The sequence below is a fragment of the Antechinus flavipes genome, chromosome 3, assembly GCF_016432865.1.
Source record: "Antechinus flavipes isolate AdamAnt ecotype Samford, QLD, Australia chromosome 3, AdamAnt_v2, whole genome shotgun sequence".
NCBI classification, from domain to species: Eukaryota; Metazoa; Chordata; class Mammalia; order Dasyuromorphia; family Dasyuridae; genus Antechinus; species Antechinus flavipes.
The window spans coordinates 287,557,450-287,576,014 of record NC_067400.1 but is presented as its reverse complement, the minus strand read 5'-3'; the positions used below and the strand labels follow the sequence as shown (position 1 = coordinate 287,576,014).

The 18,565-nt window shown below is 35.1% G+C and overlaps 1 protein-coding gene across 2 annotated transcripts in view; it reads left to right on the top strand.

Annotated features, from left to right (window-relative positions):
- Positions 1 to 13,208, top strand: part of LOC127553988 (uncharacterized) — a 49,144-nt gene extending 35,936 nt beyond the window's left edge. Inside the window, exons 16-25 of one of the 2 annotated variants that reach the window (XM_051985157.1) lie at positions 1,508 to 1,604; positions 2,464 to 2,522; positions 3,419 to 3,518; positions 5,228 to 5,286; positions 5,989 to 6,058; positions 8,223 to 8,297; positions 8,728 to 8,786; positions 11,152 to 11,227; positions 12,496 to 12,567; positions 13,086 to 13,208. In XM_051985157.1, coding sequence (XP_051841117.1) covers positions 1,508 to 1,604; positions 2,464 to 2,522; positions 3,419 to 3,518; positions 5,228 to 5,286; positions 5,989 to 6,058; positions 8,223 to 8,297; positions 8,728 to 8,786; positions 11,152 to 11,227; positions 12,496 to 12,567; positions 13,086 to 13,167 — 749 coding nt within the window. In that variant the 3' untranslated portion in view covers positions 13,168 to 13,208. The remainder of the gene's footprint in view (positions 1 to 1,507; positions 1,605 to 2,463; positions 2,523 to 3,418; positions 3,519 to 5,227; positions 5,287 to 5,988; positions 6,059 to 8,222; positions 8,298 to 8,727; positions 8,787 to 11,151; positions 11,228 to 12,495; positions 12,568 to 13,085) is intronic. The other variant, XM_051985158.1, reaches the window with a different exon arrangement.
- The last annotated feature ends 5,357 nt before the right edge of the window (positions 13,209 to 18,565 follow it).

Sequence of the window (18,565 nt, the reverse complement as noted above, 5' to 3'; positions counted from 1 at the left end):
TTTGTGTGCCTCTTTCACCATTTGGCCAATTTTTTTTTCTGGATTTTTTTTTTTTTTTTTGCTCCATGTAACAAACTGTTAATTTTTTTCATTTTATTTTTTTCCATCACTCTTACTGCTCTTCTCAGTTTTCCCTCTTTCAGGCTGATCTTTATTGAGTGGGCCAAGAATACTTTAAATGAAAGTTATAATTCTTTTAAAAGTAGAATTAGTTAAGTGGGAGCCAATGATTCCATGAGAAATCAAGCAGCCACACAAGATTTTAGCATTTTCTCTTTGCATCAAAACCACATTCGAAGTACTAAAAAATGTAAATACGTTGAAAATGAAATCCTGCTTTTAGAATTACAAGCAAATGGACAATTTGAGAATGGGGTTCACACTCTTTCTGACTTTAATTTCTCTTTAGCATAATTTGCTTAGTCTAGGTCTCAAAAGCCAAAGCTTTCAGTGACTATGACTTTGTAAAGTCAGAGCAGAAATAAGTCCCTTCATTGGTTCCCAAGCTTTATTTTATGGCAACAGTACTTCCAAAGAAAATTTTGTCATATAACTCAGACTTACAAGGACTCTCTATAGCTATATAGGATATACTTGTGATTTAAGCCCTTTTATAATGAAAAAAGAATTCTAATTAAATTGCTTTTCTTACAAAATATAATTTATTACTTTAAAATTCTTATATACTTATGATCAGCTTTTGTTTAGATAGTCTCTAAAAATAATTTAAATGAGAAAGAGAAACACTTTGGGAGAAGAGGAAAGTAAGAGAAAGAATGAAGAAAATTTCACAGATACATTCATAAATATACAGATATACACTTCCAAAGTTCTCTCTACCATGTTTTTTTTCTTTGGATTTCTAAAATTTCCAATTCCATTGAAAATATCTACACAGATTTAATGTTTCAGAGGTAAGTAATGACTAGACAATGAAAGGAATCTTAAACATATGCTTTAGGTAAAGAAATTTAAAATAAATCTTTCTGGACTGAGAGTTCCTGAAACTGTAGTAGCAGCTTCTGCTGTGGCCACAGCCTCCAAGGCTCATCTCCAATGGGTGCACTTTGGGCCAGGCTTTAATTCTGTGTCACAGGCTTCTCCTACCATGGTCTTAGTTGTCTTCTTCTAGAAAAGTGTTTCATCCCAAACCTTTATAGCTTCTGCTACTCCAGAATTTTGAATCAAGGTATTATTTTTTAAAAATGTTGGAGGGGAATGTTGGGAGACTTTGGCTGGTTTCCTGTTTCTATTTTGCCTTCTTGGCTCTATCTCCCTTTGAGTTTATATTCATGATAATTGTTAATAATTTTATTCTCTTACTGTTTTTACTTTGGAAAAAGCATAGCTTTGCATCAGAGTATGGAACTCCCAGCATGGAACTTTCCTGTACTAATTCACTCAACAATGCTTTAGAAACCTATTGTTTTAGGGAAGAGATTCACATTCCTAAGTGCTCTAAATTCTTTAGAAGTTCTTCTTTGAACTCTTTTTTTTATCATTGTAGATGAACCTGATGTTATCGTCACAAATCTACAAATTGATATTAAATTAACAAATGACAATATGATAATGTGGGATAATGTAGGTCATCATCAAGCACAGTAAGCTTATACTTTATTCTATTTGTTCATTATTAGAAATTAAGAATGTGTGCAAATTAAGGAATAGATGTTGCTGCAAAGGGGACCATAATATATAACATCTCTGCCCTTCTACTTTTTAAGGGTTTGAAATGATGGACATTTCTTCATATAGTAAACTATTATAAGGTCTTTATTGTCATTTACTCCCTGGGGTAGAATAGTTTGAAATAGAATTGTAGAAGGTCTTCTCTTCTCCCTGAATTACTAATAGGCCTTTATGCTTTTATGTTCAGTTTAATTATGAGCTTGTTACAATAGTTATAGGTGCTTCAGTTTTAGTCTTAATTATAACATAGTCATGAAGATCAAATATTCTTTCTCTGACAATGTTTACAATTCTAAAAAACGGTTATGATTTAATTTCTTTTAAAAAAAGATCATTTCATCACATATTTATATTTGCTATTAAAAACAAAGAATTTTATTGTACTTCACATTTGTTCTTTTGAGCAGCAAATGCTCTTTTGTGTGCTATCTTTCTATTGTCAATTATTTTGAATTTCCAAAAGCCCAATTAGTTTTGGTAAAACCCAGAACTATATATTTTATGTCTAATCTCTCATATATCCAAAATATAAATACTAAAATCTATAAAAAAACAATGCCAGGCTAAATTTGGTTACTGATTAGTTCTGAAAGGTAAAAAATTCTTGAAAAGAGTTAGAATGAGTTTGCTTCAATTTTATTGATTCATCTTCCAAGATCCTTAATCATGTAGAAAGTTTTGTGACAGAGTTGGTTTTTATCAAAATTGCATATGCACACATTTGATATTTCATGAGGATTTATATTTAAAGATTCTTACTTCTTATTCAAGGGAGGTCAACATGTGCAAGATTGCAGAAAACAAAGATGATTCTTCTAGTGATAGTGGGGGTAAGGTTTTTTTAGCTGTATTTTTATATTTGCTGATCTTATCAAATGTTGTGGTCATTGCAAGAATGTAGAGATTCAGCCCTGTTAGTGAACTAGATTCTTATTCTTAGCAGGTTACATAGCAAATTTTTCATCTGACATGCTTTAAGGATCTCTTTTAAATTAATAATTCCTATCTATACTGAGTCTCTAACTTGGTGATATGAAAGAGGACTAATCCATTTATCAGAACATTCAATGACTACTTTTGTTCACCATTGCCAGTATAATTTTTCCCTCCCATTTCTACAAGGGTTGTACTACACAATTTTTTTTTATACACCTCCATTCAATTACCAAGCTCCTAATGGCCAAAACTATCATCAGCAAAACTCCCATTTTCATAGGTAGTACTTGGGTGTCCAATGACACAGTGAACACTTCTGTTCAGCTACAATAGATATTGAGGAGATTTCTGTGGCTATTCAAAAAAATTTTATATCATTAATCAGAATATTAGCTACTTGACCACAAAACCTTGTATCCTTTTTCAATTTTGCTTGTGTAGTACCACTGGTGGTAGTGTGGATATTTTCTTATTACTTACTGAATAAATGTTAATTTAATGGTGGAAATAACTGACTTATAACGAAACAATAATGGTGTTAGATTTAGCCCATTTTTTCCTTTAGAGATTTTCATGTAACTGATTTTATCACAGAAGTGGATAAAACTTTCTTTCTAATAGGTGGAGAAGGATTTTACAAATCTATTTCTGCATCAGTGTAAGGAATTTAATTTCAAAACCACTCAGCTGATTCATCATAGAAACCTAAGGATGTTAAGAGATTTGTCTGATACTTTTGCATTATCATTTGAATACTTTGTGTGTACCTATTTGAACTCTCTGTTTATAGATGAAGGAGGGATATGGTTCACAGCACCGGCGACTGATCCAGAAGATGAGGACCTCCTACCAACTTTTTTTGATGAGGAAATACCAACATATTTTGGATGGTTAGCTTCTATCTTTACTTATCACTATATTAAAATTAGCTTTGTGGTAAGCATCAAGAAACTTTCAATAGATCTCTTTTAGAAAATTCACAGAGAGTTCTGATGAAAAATAATCTCCAGCAAAAACTGAAAAGGTGTCAAACACATAGGGTGTAAAAAGCATTTAAAATTATTGCTACAAAGATGGCAGTAGAGTGAATCATCTCCACATACTTTTATTTAAAAAGTTTGGCTACACTCTGAATTTATTAATGCATAGACACTTTCAGTCACTCCTCAGAAGTTCTTCAGATTGTTCAGTGTGGAATTGTTTCCAAAGTCTGTTTATATTTATTGAGAATGAGCAAAATCCACAGCAATGAATCTACTAATCAATACTATAACCAAGTAAAAAGAGTTTATGAGACAATTAGGGATTAATTCTACTTTTGATATAGGATGCAATTCAAGAATTAATTGACCAGAGAATACACAACTCTACCTACCAAGTTTTACTTATAAAATAACACTAACCATGTGTTTAAGGAAAGAGAAAGTTATGAAATCCAAAATTTTGAAATATTCTTTTTATAAGAAGCCATCAGTTACCATACTCCACAAAAATACTAACAAATTTTATATACTACATGTCCAAAATTAAGAAACACTTCTGAATTCCTTCAACGAAAGTAAAATACTTCTCTGAATTTGAATTCAATTGTAAAACTGAAATAATGGGAGGGAAAATTTTTGTGAAAACTATTCAATGCTAGACTGAAAGTTTCATTTTCCTATTCATTTGAGATTTAATTGAGAATGCTCCTATTTACTTGGGCTAACAGAATCATTTCTTTCTTGTTCCTCTAGTAGTTCCCTTAGTTCTTCACTTACTTCACTTAGGTTAAGAACTCCATGGGTCTACCATGGATTCCTTGGATGGAATGGATTGATTCCTTGCTTAACTCATTGAAGACTTTTTTGAGCAGAAGGCACTCTAAATGGTAGAGAATTGTTCTACATAGTTGTATCTCTCAACATATGCTTAAGATTTATTTGAAATTTGAGTTAACAGTTTCTCATAATGAAAATTGTTTTAGTAGGTACAATTAATGGTGTTGAGTCCGATGTTGCAGGGATGGTCAATGGCCATAAAATGTAGCTGCCAATCAAGCAGATTCCTCAAAAGGGAAGAGTTTGGCTGGCATAGAAAAGCAACAAGGATAGGAATTAGACAGTGATGGAAAGTGGGATTGCACTGATTCTTCCCCTTAAGAGGAGGAAATTCCCTTTACCAGTAGAGTTTAGGCTTTTCTCCCGAATTAATTAGAAGCAGATGCCAAGCACTCAAAAAAGCTATTTTGATACATTGTATGTTCAATGATTATGGAAAGACAGAGGAAATTAGTACTATTTTCATGGTCTTTCTCGACAGTCTTAAACTTCTTTAGGATTCAAAAAATCCCAGTGTTCTCAAGATCCACAAGCTAAATATTTCAAAGAATAAGGGATAACTAAAAAAGGAGATTGAACAAAATAATATATAGACTCAAAAAATTAAAATTATTATTGAGTCAAATGAACAGTCTCCTCGATCAACTGGATTCATCTTCTGGTGTCCTTACCAATGGAAAGAGTGATTGGGAAATCCTTTTGGCAAACTACATATTTATATATTTAATATTTGAAAAGAAGGAATTATATTTAAACTTTTTTTTTTATTTTTGTTCAAGGGAGCAATCCATGTGGTGTTTTTTAGAAGGAAGGGAAAAATTCTATTCTTACTTTGGTGGTGAGTTTCTCCACTTTATTTTTTTCTATATTTGCTGATTTCATCCCATATATAGTTATTAGAGCAATGTTGATATTGACTCCTAAGGTCGTGAAATAGATTTTTATCAATAGAAGCCTAATCTAGCAAACATTTTTAGAAAGATCTTCTTTAAGGAATTCATTTGTAAATGAATGTCACATAAATCTACTTAGTACCTAGCATAGGAACATTCTACATGACCAATCCATTCCCAAGAACATTAAGTGACCTCTTGCCTTCTACCAGAAAAAACATCCTTCCCTTCAACTTGCCTAAGAGTTGTTGCCATTGAAGTTTTCTTCTTTATTTTATATAACTGATTCAACCACCTAATCCCAATGACTAAATCTAACAGCAGGAATGCTCTCCTTTTTGACTTTTTCTTTTTATATTCACTTGGTGGGTGTACAAGATTATATGGAATATTACTTTTCAGTTACAATAAGGAATAAGTAAACTTTTCTGTATCACCCAGAAAAACTATGATTTATAATATTAGATATGAAGACTAATGGCTGCTTTGGGACAAAGATTGAGTCATCTTTAACCTTTGCTTACTGAATCCCAAGACTATCATTAGAAATCTGTGGCCTTCCATAATTGTCTGATATTTTATTATCATTGTCAATGCTTTGTGTGTATGCACTGTATTTAAAAATCAAAATAACATATATATTTCAGAACCTGATTGGTATGCAGATGAACATTCCTATGTACCAACATATAGAGAACCAGCCTATCAGTATCCAAGGTGATTTTCCATTTTTGCCTATAACTTTATTAGCATTATATTTGTAATGAGGACCAAGAGGCTTTGAATCTATTCATTTTAGAAAGCATATAGAGTTTCAGTTCAAAAATCTGTAGAAATAATCTTTCAAATTTAACTCAAACATATGAGTCTGAGCAGTGAGCAATTAAAACTTAATGCACACTATAACAAAGATGTTAGGAGGCCATATAATCCACACTGTGCCTTTTGTTAGACGGCCTCTGCATTTTGTTTGTGTATTGACCAGTTCCAATGTCTGTTCTTTGAGTCACTCCATGGAACTTAACTGTCCCTAGTTGAATTGTTTCAACAATCCTTTTTTGAAAATGGATGAAAAGCCTTATCACTGTAACCTGATAAAGACAGGCTTATGAAATGGTTCAGGGTTAATTCTGCTCCTGAATCATTATACAATTCAAGAACAAACTGGAAAGGACAAATCTCTACTTGGAGGATATTATAGAAAACACTATTCACCATTTGCTTTAGGAAAGACTCTTTTGAGATTCCATCTATTGACAAATATTCATATTTTTCAATTGATAGACTCACAAGTTGCCACAATTAAAATACTATCAACTTAAACTATTTTTATATCCATATTTAGAAATTATTAATGCCGTTAAAAAAAAAAAGTAAAATTCTCTCCTCGGTTTGCTTCTTTTTCACTTAAACATTGTGCAGTTTTGTTTTGTTTTGTTTTGTTTTATGTACCTGAATCAGTATTCATTTTAGCTCATCTTGCTTGGTCAATAAATAACCTATCTGTAATATCCTTATAAGTCTTATTTTAATTCTTTCCCTGCTCAGTAAGGCTAATGAACCTGTGGGCAGTCTATATGAATCCTGTGCTTATAAAATAGTGGAAACTAAATGAAAAGGCATTCTTTTTCAAAGCAGAGAATTCTGCAAAAGAATGAGGTCATCCCTCCAAATAGGTTTATGTTCTTTTTTGGACCACTGTGACCTTTTTTTGGTAGAAGAAATCGGAATATCTTTCATGATTATCATGATATTCTTTTAATATCATTAAGCTATGAAAACCACCTAGGATTTTCTCACTTGGAATCATAGTGTGTCTACTAGTTGATTTGCATTCCTGAAGTAAATATTTATGGTAATTCAATCTGTGCTCTCCTACTCATACATCAAAGTCCATCTTAAATTCTAACCATTAAGAGATGTTTGATCATTTATTTGATTTAAATTTTCTGGTGTTTAATTTCCACATGTATCAAATAAGGCAATAAGATTTGAAGATCTTTGTTTTTCCTCAACTATAAATTGTGGGATCTAAAAATCTCATCCTGTGTAGCAATATGATTTGAAAATCTTCATATCATTCTGTATTTCTATTTCTCTCTACCTCTTTTTCCTTTGTGTGTCTTTTCCTCTTTTCTAAATTGCATGATTATCGCTGCACAATTGAGCAACCTAGTCATTTTCATAACTGTAAATGGAGATTGAAGTGTAGAACTTGAAAATGTGTTCACAATAGCATATTAATCTTCCTGGATAGAAAAGCTAAGCTTGAAGTTGTCTAAATTCACTACAATTTAGAAAGTATTATGCTGACGTACAAGCCAGTATTCAAAATCAATTCTTAGAATGCAATCAGCAATAGCACAGAGGGGTATATTTTTTAAATTAAAGCTTGAGAAAGGAATGAATGGTGACTCTGGGAATTACTATGTTGAGAATTTTGTTACAAGCACTATCCTTTCCTCTGATCATTCCTTTCAGGGTAGCTCAAGAAAACTGCATGAAATTCATAGTAGAGAGAGAGATGTATTATAGTAAGGTCAGGCATTTGTTTAGGCACATGTGACTGTGGTTCCCTACTTTTCTCATAGCTAAGGATGCAACAATTAAGAATAATCTTTGTAGAGATTATAAAATCCTTAAAAAAAAAAAAAAGTAAAGGGCAGTCTTGGCAATAAGGGGAAAGGAGAGGGTAAGGATAGGACTGAGATAGAAAAGTTGCTGTGATAGAAAGTGTGATTGCAGAAAGAAAATAGAATTCCCAGAAGAGAAAACACCCTCTATCATAGCAATTGGGACATCTCAATATATTAGTGTCAGATGCATATAGAAAAGAGAAATAATGTGATTGACATTTTAATTATTCAATATGTATATATAGGTTAGAGAAAGACAGCTTTCAACCTTGCTATTCTTGGATGAAAAGCCAGCCATTATTACTTCCTGCCCATTTGTGGTGAGTAACATCATTAATTTGGGGTTCAGTTTTCTCATCAGGAAAATAGATCAGGGAGTTAGAGGGTTCTTTATGAGGGGGATGCCTGATATCAGAAACAACCCTTTCAATTCTGTTCTTTTTTTGATGCTAAGCTAGGACTTTTTAGGCTTTCTCTTCATTAGCAATGTTTTTAAATTTATTAGCTTTGTCAAAACTGAGAAAAGGTATGATATCTCCAATAAAAAGGGCAATTCCTATGAGAGGTTAGACATAATGATCAGTATTTACACAGATAAAAAGTTTGTAGCAGCCACAATATAGTAGATTAGTAGATACTACAACCAAATGGACAATTTGAGAAAAGATTATGGTAAATTCTTAAATTGTCCATTTGCTTGTAATTCTAAAAGCAGGATTTCATTTTCAACGTATTTACTTGCTACTCTAGGAAGATTGACCTGTGGCCATCCCCAGAAATCACAGAAGATACCTGGCCTATCGAGAGTGGTGAGTAGTTTCTCTTTACTTTTGTTATTGCTGATTTCCTCGTTGAGCTTAAAAAAGGTTTAGTTCAATAGATACTTGCCAAGAGTAGTCTAATTTAGAAAACATTTTCAAAATGACATTTTTTTTTAAAAAAAAATTTTTTACAAAGCATATGCGTGGGTAATTTTTCCAAAATTGACCCTCGTAAAACTTTTTGCTCCAAATTTCCCCTTCTTCCCTCTATCCCCTCCCCTACCTGGCATGTAATCCAATACATGTTAAATATGTTGAAACACATGTTAAATCCAATATATGTATACATATTTATACAGTTTTCTTGTGGCACATGAAAAATCAGGTCAAGAAGGAAGAAAAAACTGAGAAAGAAAACAAAATGCAAGCAAACAACAATGGAGAGAGTAAGAATGTTATGTTGTAGTCCACACTCAATTTCCCTGGTTCTCTCTCTGGGTGTAGATGGCTCTCTTCATCACTGAACAAGTGGAATTGGTTTAATTCATGCCATTGTTGAAGAGAGCTATGTCCAACAGAATTGATTATCATATAATCTTCTTGTTGCTGTGTATGATGATCTCCTGGTTTTGCTCAATTCACTTTGCATCAGTTCATGTAAGTCTCTCCAGGCCTCTCTGAAATTATCCTGCTAGACGTTTCTTACAGAACAATAGTATTCCATAACATTCATATACCATAACCTATTCAGTCCTTCCCTCACTGATGGGCATACATTCAGTTTCCAGTTTCTGGCCACTACAAAGAGGGCTGCCACAAACATTCTTGCACATACAGGCCCCTTTCCCTTCTTTAAGATCTCTTTGGGATATAAGCCCAGTAGTAATACTGTTGGATGAAAGGGTATGCACAGTTTGATAACTTTTTGAGCATAGTTCCAAATTGCTCTCCAGAATGTTGGATCCATTCAGTTCCACCAACAATGTATCAGTGTCTCAGTTTTCCCACATCTCCTTCAACATTTGTCTTTTATCTTTTCCTGTCATCTTGGCCAATCTGAGAGGTGTGTAGTGGTACCTCAGAGTTTTGCATTCCTCTGATCAAAGTGATTTGGAGTAAATTTTCATGTGGCTACAAATAGTTTCAATTTCTTCATCTGAAATTTGTCTGTTCATATCCTTTGACCATTTATCAACTGGAGAATGGCTTCAAAATGATATTCTTTCAGCCTTCTAAAAGAATAATGCTGGTCCCAGGACTGGAACTAGCCTTTAACCTGTGGGTAGCCAGAGCTGCACAAAGCAGGCTAGAGATAAGGAGAATCAGGACACAAACTGAAGTTCAATTTGTTTCAGAGTGAGGAAAACAATACCTGCAAGCAGAAGCTCCCTCCTAAGAGGAAGGCTTGAAGCTGTTGATGCTGAGGCTACTCTATACAAGATCTTTCTGAGATCTTCAGAGAGTTTTCATGGTTTGCATTTCTTGGGATAATACAGATTTTCTGTTTTCTGTCTCAAGTTTTGGGGCAAAGAACCAGAATTCGTGAGAGGAACTAGAGTATGCAGTACCTATCAGTGACAAAGAACAGGGATTGTGAACCTATGATGGCCATCCCTGGAAAATAAGGAAATTAAATCATTTAGTGAATACCTAGTTACTGGTCCGTACAAGCAATCAATGCACTTTGTTCAGGATGATGTAATCCTGACTGCAGGATTCTGTTCTTCTAATTTTACAGATGTGGAAAATAATCTAAGAGAGCCCAAGTGTCTGAGAGTGGATTTGAACTTAAATTTTTCTATCTCCAATGCCAGTGCTCTATGCACCAGGCCTTTTAGCTGCTTTTGAAGATTGGATCTCTAAAATCCTTGGATTTGGAGGGTTTTAGGTGAATGTCATTTGAGTACATAATAATTGGTATTATAAAATGGACCAGCCTTCTAAGTCAGGTATTAGGTAAGGAACAATTTTCACATAAAATATTTGGTGAAACTTGGATTCTGTTTGGAGTGGCCACACTTCCCTACAGTCACATAGGATAAAGTGGATCCCCTCAATTCTTTACAGGGGATTAATTAACAGAATAGGGAAGAGTCTGAACCCAAGAGATGCAGTTCCCTGGAGATATTTCTTAAGCTGCTCTTGCTGAGTAATCTTTAGATGACACCATTATGTTGGGATTTGGGTACTTGAATTTTTGCTGCCCAGTTAGTATTTGGATTGGTCATGTTCATCTTTAGTAGTATTCAGCTGCTACTGCAGAGGGAGGGACAATATATAGATATAGCAAGACTGTAGGTGTAGACTTCAGTCTCTGTGCTGTAGAAGAAAGCCCATTCCAGTTGGCAGCTTCCTCTTGCCAACACCATTTGCATAGTTTGAGTCTTACTCCCTGAATTCTTCTTGTTCCTAGAGAGAATAAGCGACACATCAGAGAATACAATAGAAGGAAAAAGCAGTAAAAAGAGAAGGATGCTTTCATTCTTTAGGTAAGATTTTGTGTGCCAAGAACAAAACTGTAATGATGAAAACCAATTTCTCTTGACTTGACTGTGACTTTTTAGTAGCTGGAAAACTGCTGGGGTCACAGTGCATGGAGAGTCAGGACTTGAAGTCAGGGAGACCCAACTTCAAATACGGCTTTAGACTTACTGGCTTACTGGCTGGGTGACTCTGGACCAGTCACTTCATCTTGTGTGCCTCTATTTCCTCATCTGTCCAAAGGAACTGGTGAGGGAAATGACAAAACACTTCAGTGTGTTTGCCAAGAAAATCCTAAAATGGGTCACAAAGACTCAGATACAGCTGAAATAAGACCACAAAAACCACCAATAGAACCCCATTTTGCTGTTTGCTGGACAAGTCCTCCCCAAGACTTATTGGTTCATGTTATTCTTCAGTGACTCATGATGAAGAAGAAAGAATATTGGGTGGGAATTCTGAGGACTGCTCTGGATCCAAATCCTACCTCTGCCACTTCTCACTATGCATCTAATGATACTCAGGTCATTTAACATATCCAGGGCTCACTTTCCTCATCAGGTATAAAGAGCAAGTTGGGCTACATGATTTCCAAAGTCCTTTTCCATTCTATATGCCATATGATGGCTCCCACAAGCTTTCCAAGTTACAGGGGAAGGTCCAGGAAGCCCTTGAAGTTATGTGCAGAAAAAAAATTACTACCAGGCAATGAGCCTATAGAAAAAATTGGGTAAATATTAAAGAACTTCCTTCTGAGAAGAAGATAAATCAATGGAAAACAAATGTTTGCTATTCACAGTCACACACAGACATGCACATATACACCTATATCCATACCCAATATAGAAATACATAGTCGTATAATGCACACCCACCTACACAGGTACACATCTTTGCATAAACACACTTATTGCACACATTCACTTCATTTTATTCACATACTCATTCATACACATTCATACATAGTCACCCACATTCCCATATAATCATACATACATGAACATATATGCCCACTTTCATTGAAACAAAATTTCTACACACACAAGGATTTTGCAATGATATATTCACAAATATGTAAACATACATATATGTAAATTGAGACATACATATGCATGTTCCCCCCACTCAAACTGAAAGTGTTCATAGAGACTTCCAAGTCTTATTTTCCTTATGTAAGGCTGAGATGCCAACACTCAAACGTAGTTTGATTATATCGTTCATAGAACAGAGAATGTGAATGAAAGAAAATAAATCTTTTCTTCACCTTGAATTTCAGATGTTGCTCATGGACATCTAGAAAACAGAAAAAGGTACACTATGAAAAGCAGATTTTAGGGGACTCAGAAAGGTATTTTCATCTTCATGTATGTTTTGTTAACATAATTTGGGGATTTATTGGAAGTCTTGGTTTCCTAGCCACTTCATCATGCCATTGTTTTGTCTAATATGAAAAGTCATTCCTACTTCTGGAATCCATATAAATTATAAATCTTCATCTGATTAATGAACGAACATGTTCCCAGAAATGTTCTGGGTGCTTGGAGTTGGTGTTTTTTAGACAAATTCTATATCCAAATGGGAGCAGCAGGAGACTAGTAGTCTCAAAGAACACACTATGTTTGCACATCAAAGATACACCCCAGGTGACCTACACATTATTCTTAATGCACTATCTTGTTTCAGCCCCTCCACAGACATGTTCTCTGAGAAACTTAAAACTTGTTCTCACAACGACTTCCTCTTCTAAAATCTTCTTTGCCCTTCATTGGAGTTCGCTAATTTGTAAATTGTTCTGTAATGTATTTACTTTTGAGTAGGATTGTATCCTTGGAGGACAAAATTATATTCTTCCTTATTTTTCCTCAGAACCAGCGATGAAGATGTTTCTGAAGACAAAGTGTCCCCAGATTGCTGTATTTTTTCATGTTTTTTTTCTTCTAGGAAATAGAGGGGGAAACCCCAAGAAATAAAGTTAGGAGAGGAAATTTTTGTCATGCATTTTGAAGCATGTGTTTTTCTCACTCTAATTATTCAGTGAATCATAAGCAGTCAGGAAAGTTTTATTAAGCTCCTACTGTGAACTAAGCTCAGCGCTAAAAGTTGGGCCCAGAGAGAGAAAAGATAGTGCCGTAGTGCCTCACACCGAAGATCACAACCTCGGCCCGGAGACCAAAAGGAAACCACGTGCAAAAAGGCGTGGCTACAGGAGCCCTGTGACATCATGGAGGGAGCCCCGGGGAACTCTGGGATTGGGATAGGCCGGCTGTAGGTGTTGCGACTGGAGCAGAGCCGTAATGGCAGGCTGGAGGGAAAGGCGATGTTGCGAGATTCTAATGCTGGCTCCGGAGCCCGCCAAGGGCCCTCCTTTCCCTTCCCCATCCCGTTTTGAGCGGGAGTTTAGGGAGTTTGGGTCGGGGGCGGGACAGCTCGGGCCGCTGGCCAGGGGCGCCGAGGGCGCACTACTGACCTGTCAGCGCCGCTGCTGCTGCTTGTGCCTCGGCTGCTAGGCGACCCCAAGGATCTCGAGGTCAAAGGGTGGGCCGAGTTTGGAGGGCCTGACGATCACGTGGCCTCAGACTTCCTGCCGCAAGAGAGCGTCTCCAGTTGTGCATTCTCCAACCCCGCCCCTTGCTCACCCGCCTTTCTTGGGGTCCGGAAAACCGGGACAAAGTGTGTCTCTTTAGCAAAAAGGTAGGTATTTTTCTGGACTGTGAGGCAGGAGATATCTCAGTAATACGATAAATGGGTCTTACATCTGCAACTTGCCTGCAGCTTCCTTCTGTGGCCCTTTCTACCCCTACTTTGATGTTCATTCTCTCAGTACATCTGCAATGTGTTAGAGGTGAGGGCATTCCCTGTCTCTTCTCTGGAGACCCCAGTGGCCTCCCAGAGCAGGGGCAGTTCCTGGCCTTAGGGGGAAAAAAATTGAATAAATCTCCCACAACACGAAGTCATTCTTCCCGTCATTATGAGCTGTGTCTCAGGAGACCCACTAACAAAGAGTTCAAATGCCTTCCCCCATAAATTCCTCTGATCAACTTTCCCAAAATGTAAGCCCACCTGCTAGATAAGAATCTGGAGTAGAAATAAATACATGCCTTTTGAAGTCGGGGGCAAGTGCTATTTACTCATCTAAAGCATATTTTGGTGTGTTCCAAAAACTTCCTCTCCTTTGGGTTCTGGGGGTTACTGTGGATTCTCAAAGGCACTGTCAATGGAATAACGCCTTTGGTGATTCTTAGCCTTTTGGAAAGTCTTAGAGGAAGGTTCAGGGTTAATCTGAATGTCTTGTCTGAGGGCAATGTGGTTAAATGTGAAGTGAAATATATCCAGTAGGGTTAGCCATTAAAACGAATGAATTTCTTAGACAGTAACCCACAAAACAAAATGAAATAAATTTTCTAGTTTATGTAATAATGATGAATTGTTGGGAAAGGAGGGTAGAAAGGATATTGAGCCTTATCTTTTAACGTTGCTATTTTATTCTAAATTCAAGAAATTAAAGCATTTCCATAATAAAGTAAAATGAAAATTGGCGATTGCATATGAAAATGCACCTGTTATATATAACTTGTTATCCTTTCTATATATCAAAATTGCCATGTACCTATGTGTATATATATGTTGTGTAAGCATATATACATATATATGTAAAATTAGTCCATACGTATTTCAGTTTTTTTCTCTGGTTGTAGATAGTCATCACAGGTCCTTTATACTTCATTTGATAATTATAGTCAAAATGAGTTTGATATTCCAATTTCTTTAAACTATATATGATGTTTTCTTGGTTCTGCTTATTTCACTCTTGTTTCATGCAAGACTATCCATGTTTTTTTAAGACAAAGCTCATTTCTTGCAACACCGAAGAATTCCACCACAGTCATCTACCACATGTTAAGCCATTCCTTAATTGATTGGTGGTATTGTGATTTTTCAGTTCTTTATTACCACAAAGACAAAAAATATTTTGGAACTTATAGGTTCTATTTCTTTAATCATCTCTGGAAATGGACAGTATTGGCATTATTAGGTCAAAGGATATAGGCTGTTTAATAATACTTTGGGAATAATTCCAGATTGTTCTTCATAATGGTTGAATAAGTTCACAGTTCTACCATCCAACCAACAATGAATTAGTGTTCATTAGCCTCTACACCAACTTTTTTCACTTTCTCCTTCAATCATTTTAGCCACCCTAAGAGATAAAAATATATATATCTCAAGGTTTTAATTTTTATGTCTCAATTTTAAGATTATCTTTATATGATAATAGAAGGTACTTGAAATGTAAGATTCCTTTGTGGGTGTAGGAGACAGCATGGACTAGAATCACACAGGATGAATAGGTGTGAATATATTATGATTCCACTGATTCAAGGGCCCCCCTTCCATGTTCACAGAAGTGTTGAAGTGGTAACATAACAGTGACACTGTTACACAACTGTGTTTGAGTGGTGTGCTGATTAAAGAAGGTAAGATGTTGGGCTACTTATAGTAGCTAGTTGAAAGCAGAGACCCTTGTCTGCAGAAGAATCAGATGTCTTGTGTGGACATTCAGTACAAGAGAGGAAACCAAAAAAAAACAAAGGTTCAAATTGTCAGGGATATCTGTTTATCTATTTACCAAAAATTCTTTTTCCTTGATTTTACTTTTAATTATAGAGGGATATTTGAGGATTATCTGAGTGTCCTCTATTGGGATTGAGATAGGGGTTAGGAGAAATTAGGACCTAGAAGATAGCCTGGTGCAAAGAGTAAGTGTTATGTTTGATATCAAAAAATCTGTTTTCAAATCCTATCACTTCCACTATTAGTAATTTAACCTCTGTGGGCTTCAATTATAAAAGGTCTCTTAATTCTAAATATATGACCTTGTTTGATCTAATTGAGGTTGCTGGTAGAATTGTAGCTACCAGAAAGAAGGTCTCCTAAAACAGTTGTCAAGTATTAAGTTAATATTTTCTTTAGAACTCTTCAGAGTTAGGACCAGAACCCAATATAGATTATGACACAGTAGATTCTAAGTTAACTTGGTGCATTTTTCCTTTTTGGGAAGGTAGATAACCAGAACCAGGACCAGAGATGGTCCAGAAGTATCAAGGTAAAAGTAAGGGTAGAGCTGTTCATTCACCTGTGGTGTTAACCTCAGGAAACTGCATTTGCAGCAGCTGCACCCTGGTAAAACCATCTTGATTTGTTATCCCAGGTTGAGGGTAACCAACAAAATCAAATCCATTCGTGAATGGGATGTCTATCTCAAACATCTGAAGATTTCCCAAGGCAGAATGGACAGATGAAAATAATTTATTCTATTGGCTATAAAGATGGATGTAGGAGACACTGTGGCATGCTTAGAGCTTGATCAGATACAGAAAATCTAAATTCAGGAATTTGCACTAAATAGCCAGAGCCAGACAATGGTGCTAAGAAGTAGAATAAAAGCAGTTTTAGGAGGTTCATCTGAAAGTGAGGCCTGAGTCAGTCTGTAGAGAAATGGAGTCTCTGGTTAACAATTTTATTTTATCCCATTTTACTTTCTGGCAAGATTTGGACATTAAAAACAATTCTGATTGTGAGGGTTCTACTGCATTCTCCTTAACTCTCTTTAGTGGGACAGATCCCACTGAAATCATCCCCTTCAGAATTTTCTATAAAACAATATTTTCTCATATTTAATGTTAATAACTTGTATAGTCTTGTTCCAATAGAACAACCTTAGTTTCAAATTCTTTGATGCCACAAAAAGAGGTACCATAAATATTGTAGAGAACTCCTTTTTTCTGCTTTTGATTTGATTGGGATGTAGAACTAGTTGCAGTATCACTGAGTCAAAGAAAATGCAAAGCTTAATTTTTGATGGGGCATAGTAACAAATTTCCAAAATGGTGGGACCAGTTCAGAATTTCACCAGTAGTACACCATGTACTTGTTTTTCCAGAGCTGCTCCAATATTTGCCATTTTCCCATTTTTTCACCTTTGCCAATCTGATGAATATGAAGTAGAACCTCAAAATTGTTTTTAATCAGTGAGTTGGAATATTTTTATGACTATTATCTAAGATTTCTTCCTCTGAAAACTTCCTATTCATATCATTTTACCTTTTATCAATTGGATAATGGGTCTTCTATAAATCTGACCCATATTCATCTATTGTATTGATAGAGCTATATATACAAGTGTTAAGTGTGTGTGTGTTCTCGGAATAGATAATAGAGTGCAGGGTCAAAAGAATCTGGAAGACTCTTAAAACACTTCAAGACATATCAGTCATTTACTACCTTTGTGACCTGGAGAAGTCACTCAATTATTTGCCTCAGTTTCTCATATGTAAAATTATCTGGAGGAGGAAATGGCAAATCTCTCAAGTATCTGCAAAAAAAAAAAATAGGTAGTAAGGAAACCAAATTATCACTCTTTACAGATATGATATTTAGAGAATCCTAGATAATCAATTAAACTAGTAAAAACAATTCACAGCTTTAGCAAAGTTGCAGGATATAAAATAAAACCACATAAAGCAGCATTTTTATATATTACCACAAAGGTCCAGCAGCAAGAGATACAAAAGGAAATTCCATTCAAATAATTGATAATATAAAATATCTAGGAAATCTGCCAAGGGAAAGTCAGAAACTAAATGAACCCAACTACAAAATATTTTCCACACAAAGTCAGATCTAATCAATTGGAAAAATATCAAGTTCTCATGGGTAGGCCAAGTGAATATAAAAAAAGTGACAATACTACCTAAATCTACTTATTTAGTGCCATACCAATTAGATGCTCAAGAAATTATTTTATGGATCTAGAAAAAATAATTTTAAAATACTTTCTGGAAGAACAAAAGGTCAAGAATTTCAAGGGAATTAATAGGAAAAAAAATGGAAAGCTGGCTTAGCTGTGCCAGACATAAAACTATATTATAAAACAGCTGTCAACAAAATCATTTGGTACTGGCTAAGAAACAGAGTAGTTAATTAGTGGAATAGGTTAGGTTCACAGGACAAAATAGTCAATGACTATAATTAGTGTTTGACAAAACCAAAGACCTCAGCTTTTGGGATAAAAACTTTTTGACAAAAACTAAGAAAATTGGAAACTAATATGGCAGAAACTAAACACTGACCCACACCTAACCCCATATACCAAGATAAGATCAAAATGGGTTCGTGATTTAAACAGTGATATTATTAGCAAATTAGAAGAACAAAGGATAGTTTACTTCTCAGATCTGTAGAGAAGGAAGGAATTTGTGGTCACAAAAGAACTGGAATTCATTACTGAACACAAAGTAGATAATTTTGATTATATTAAATTAAAAAGTATTTGTATAAACAGAACT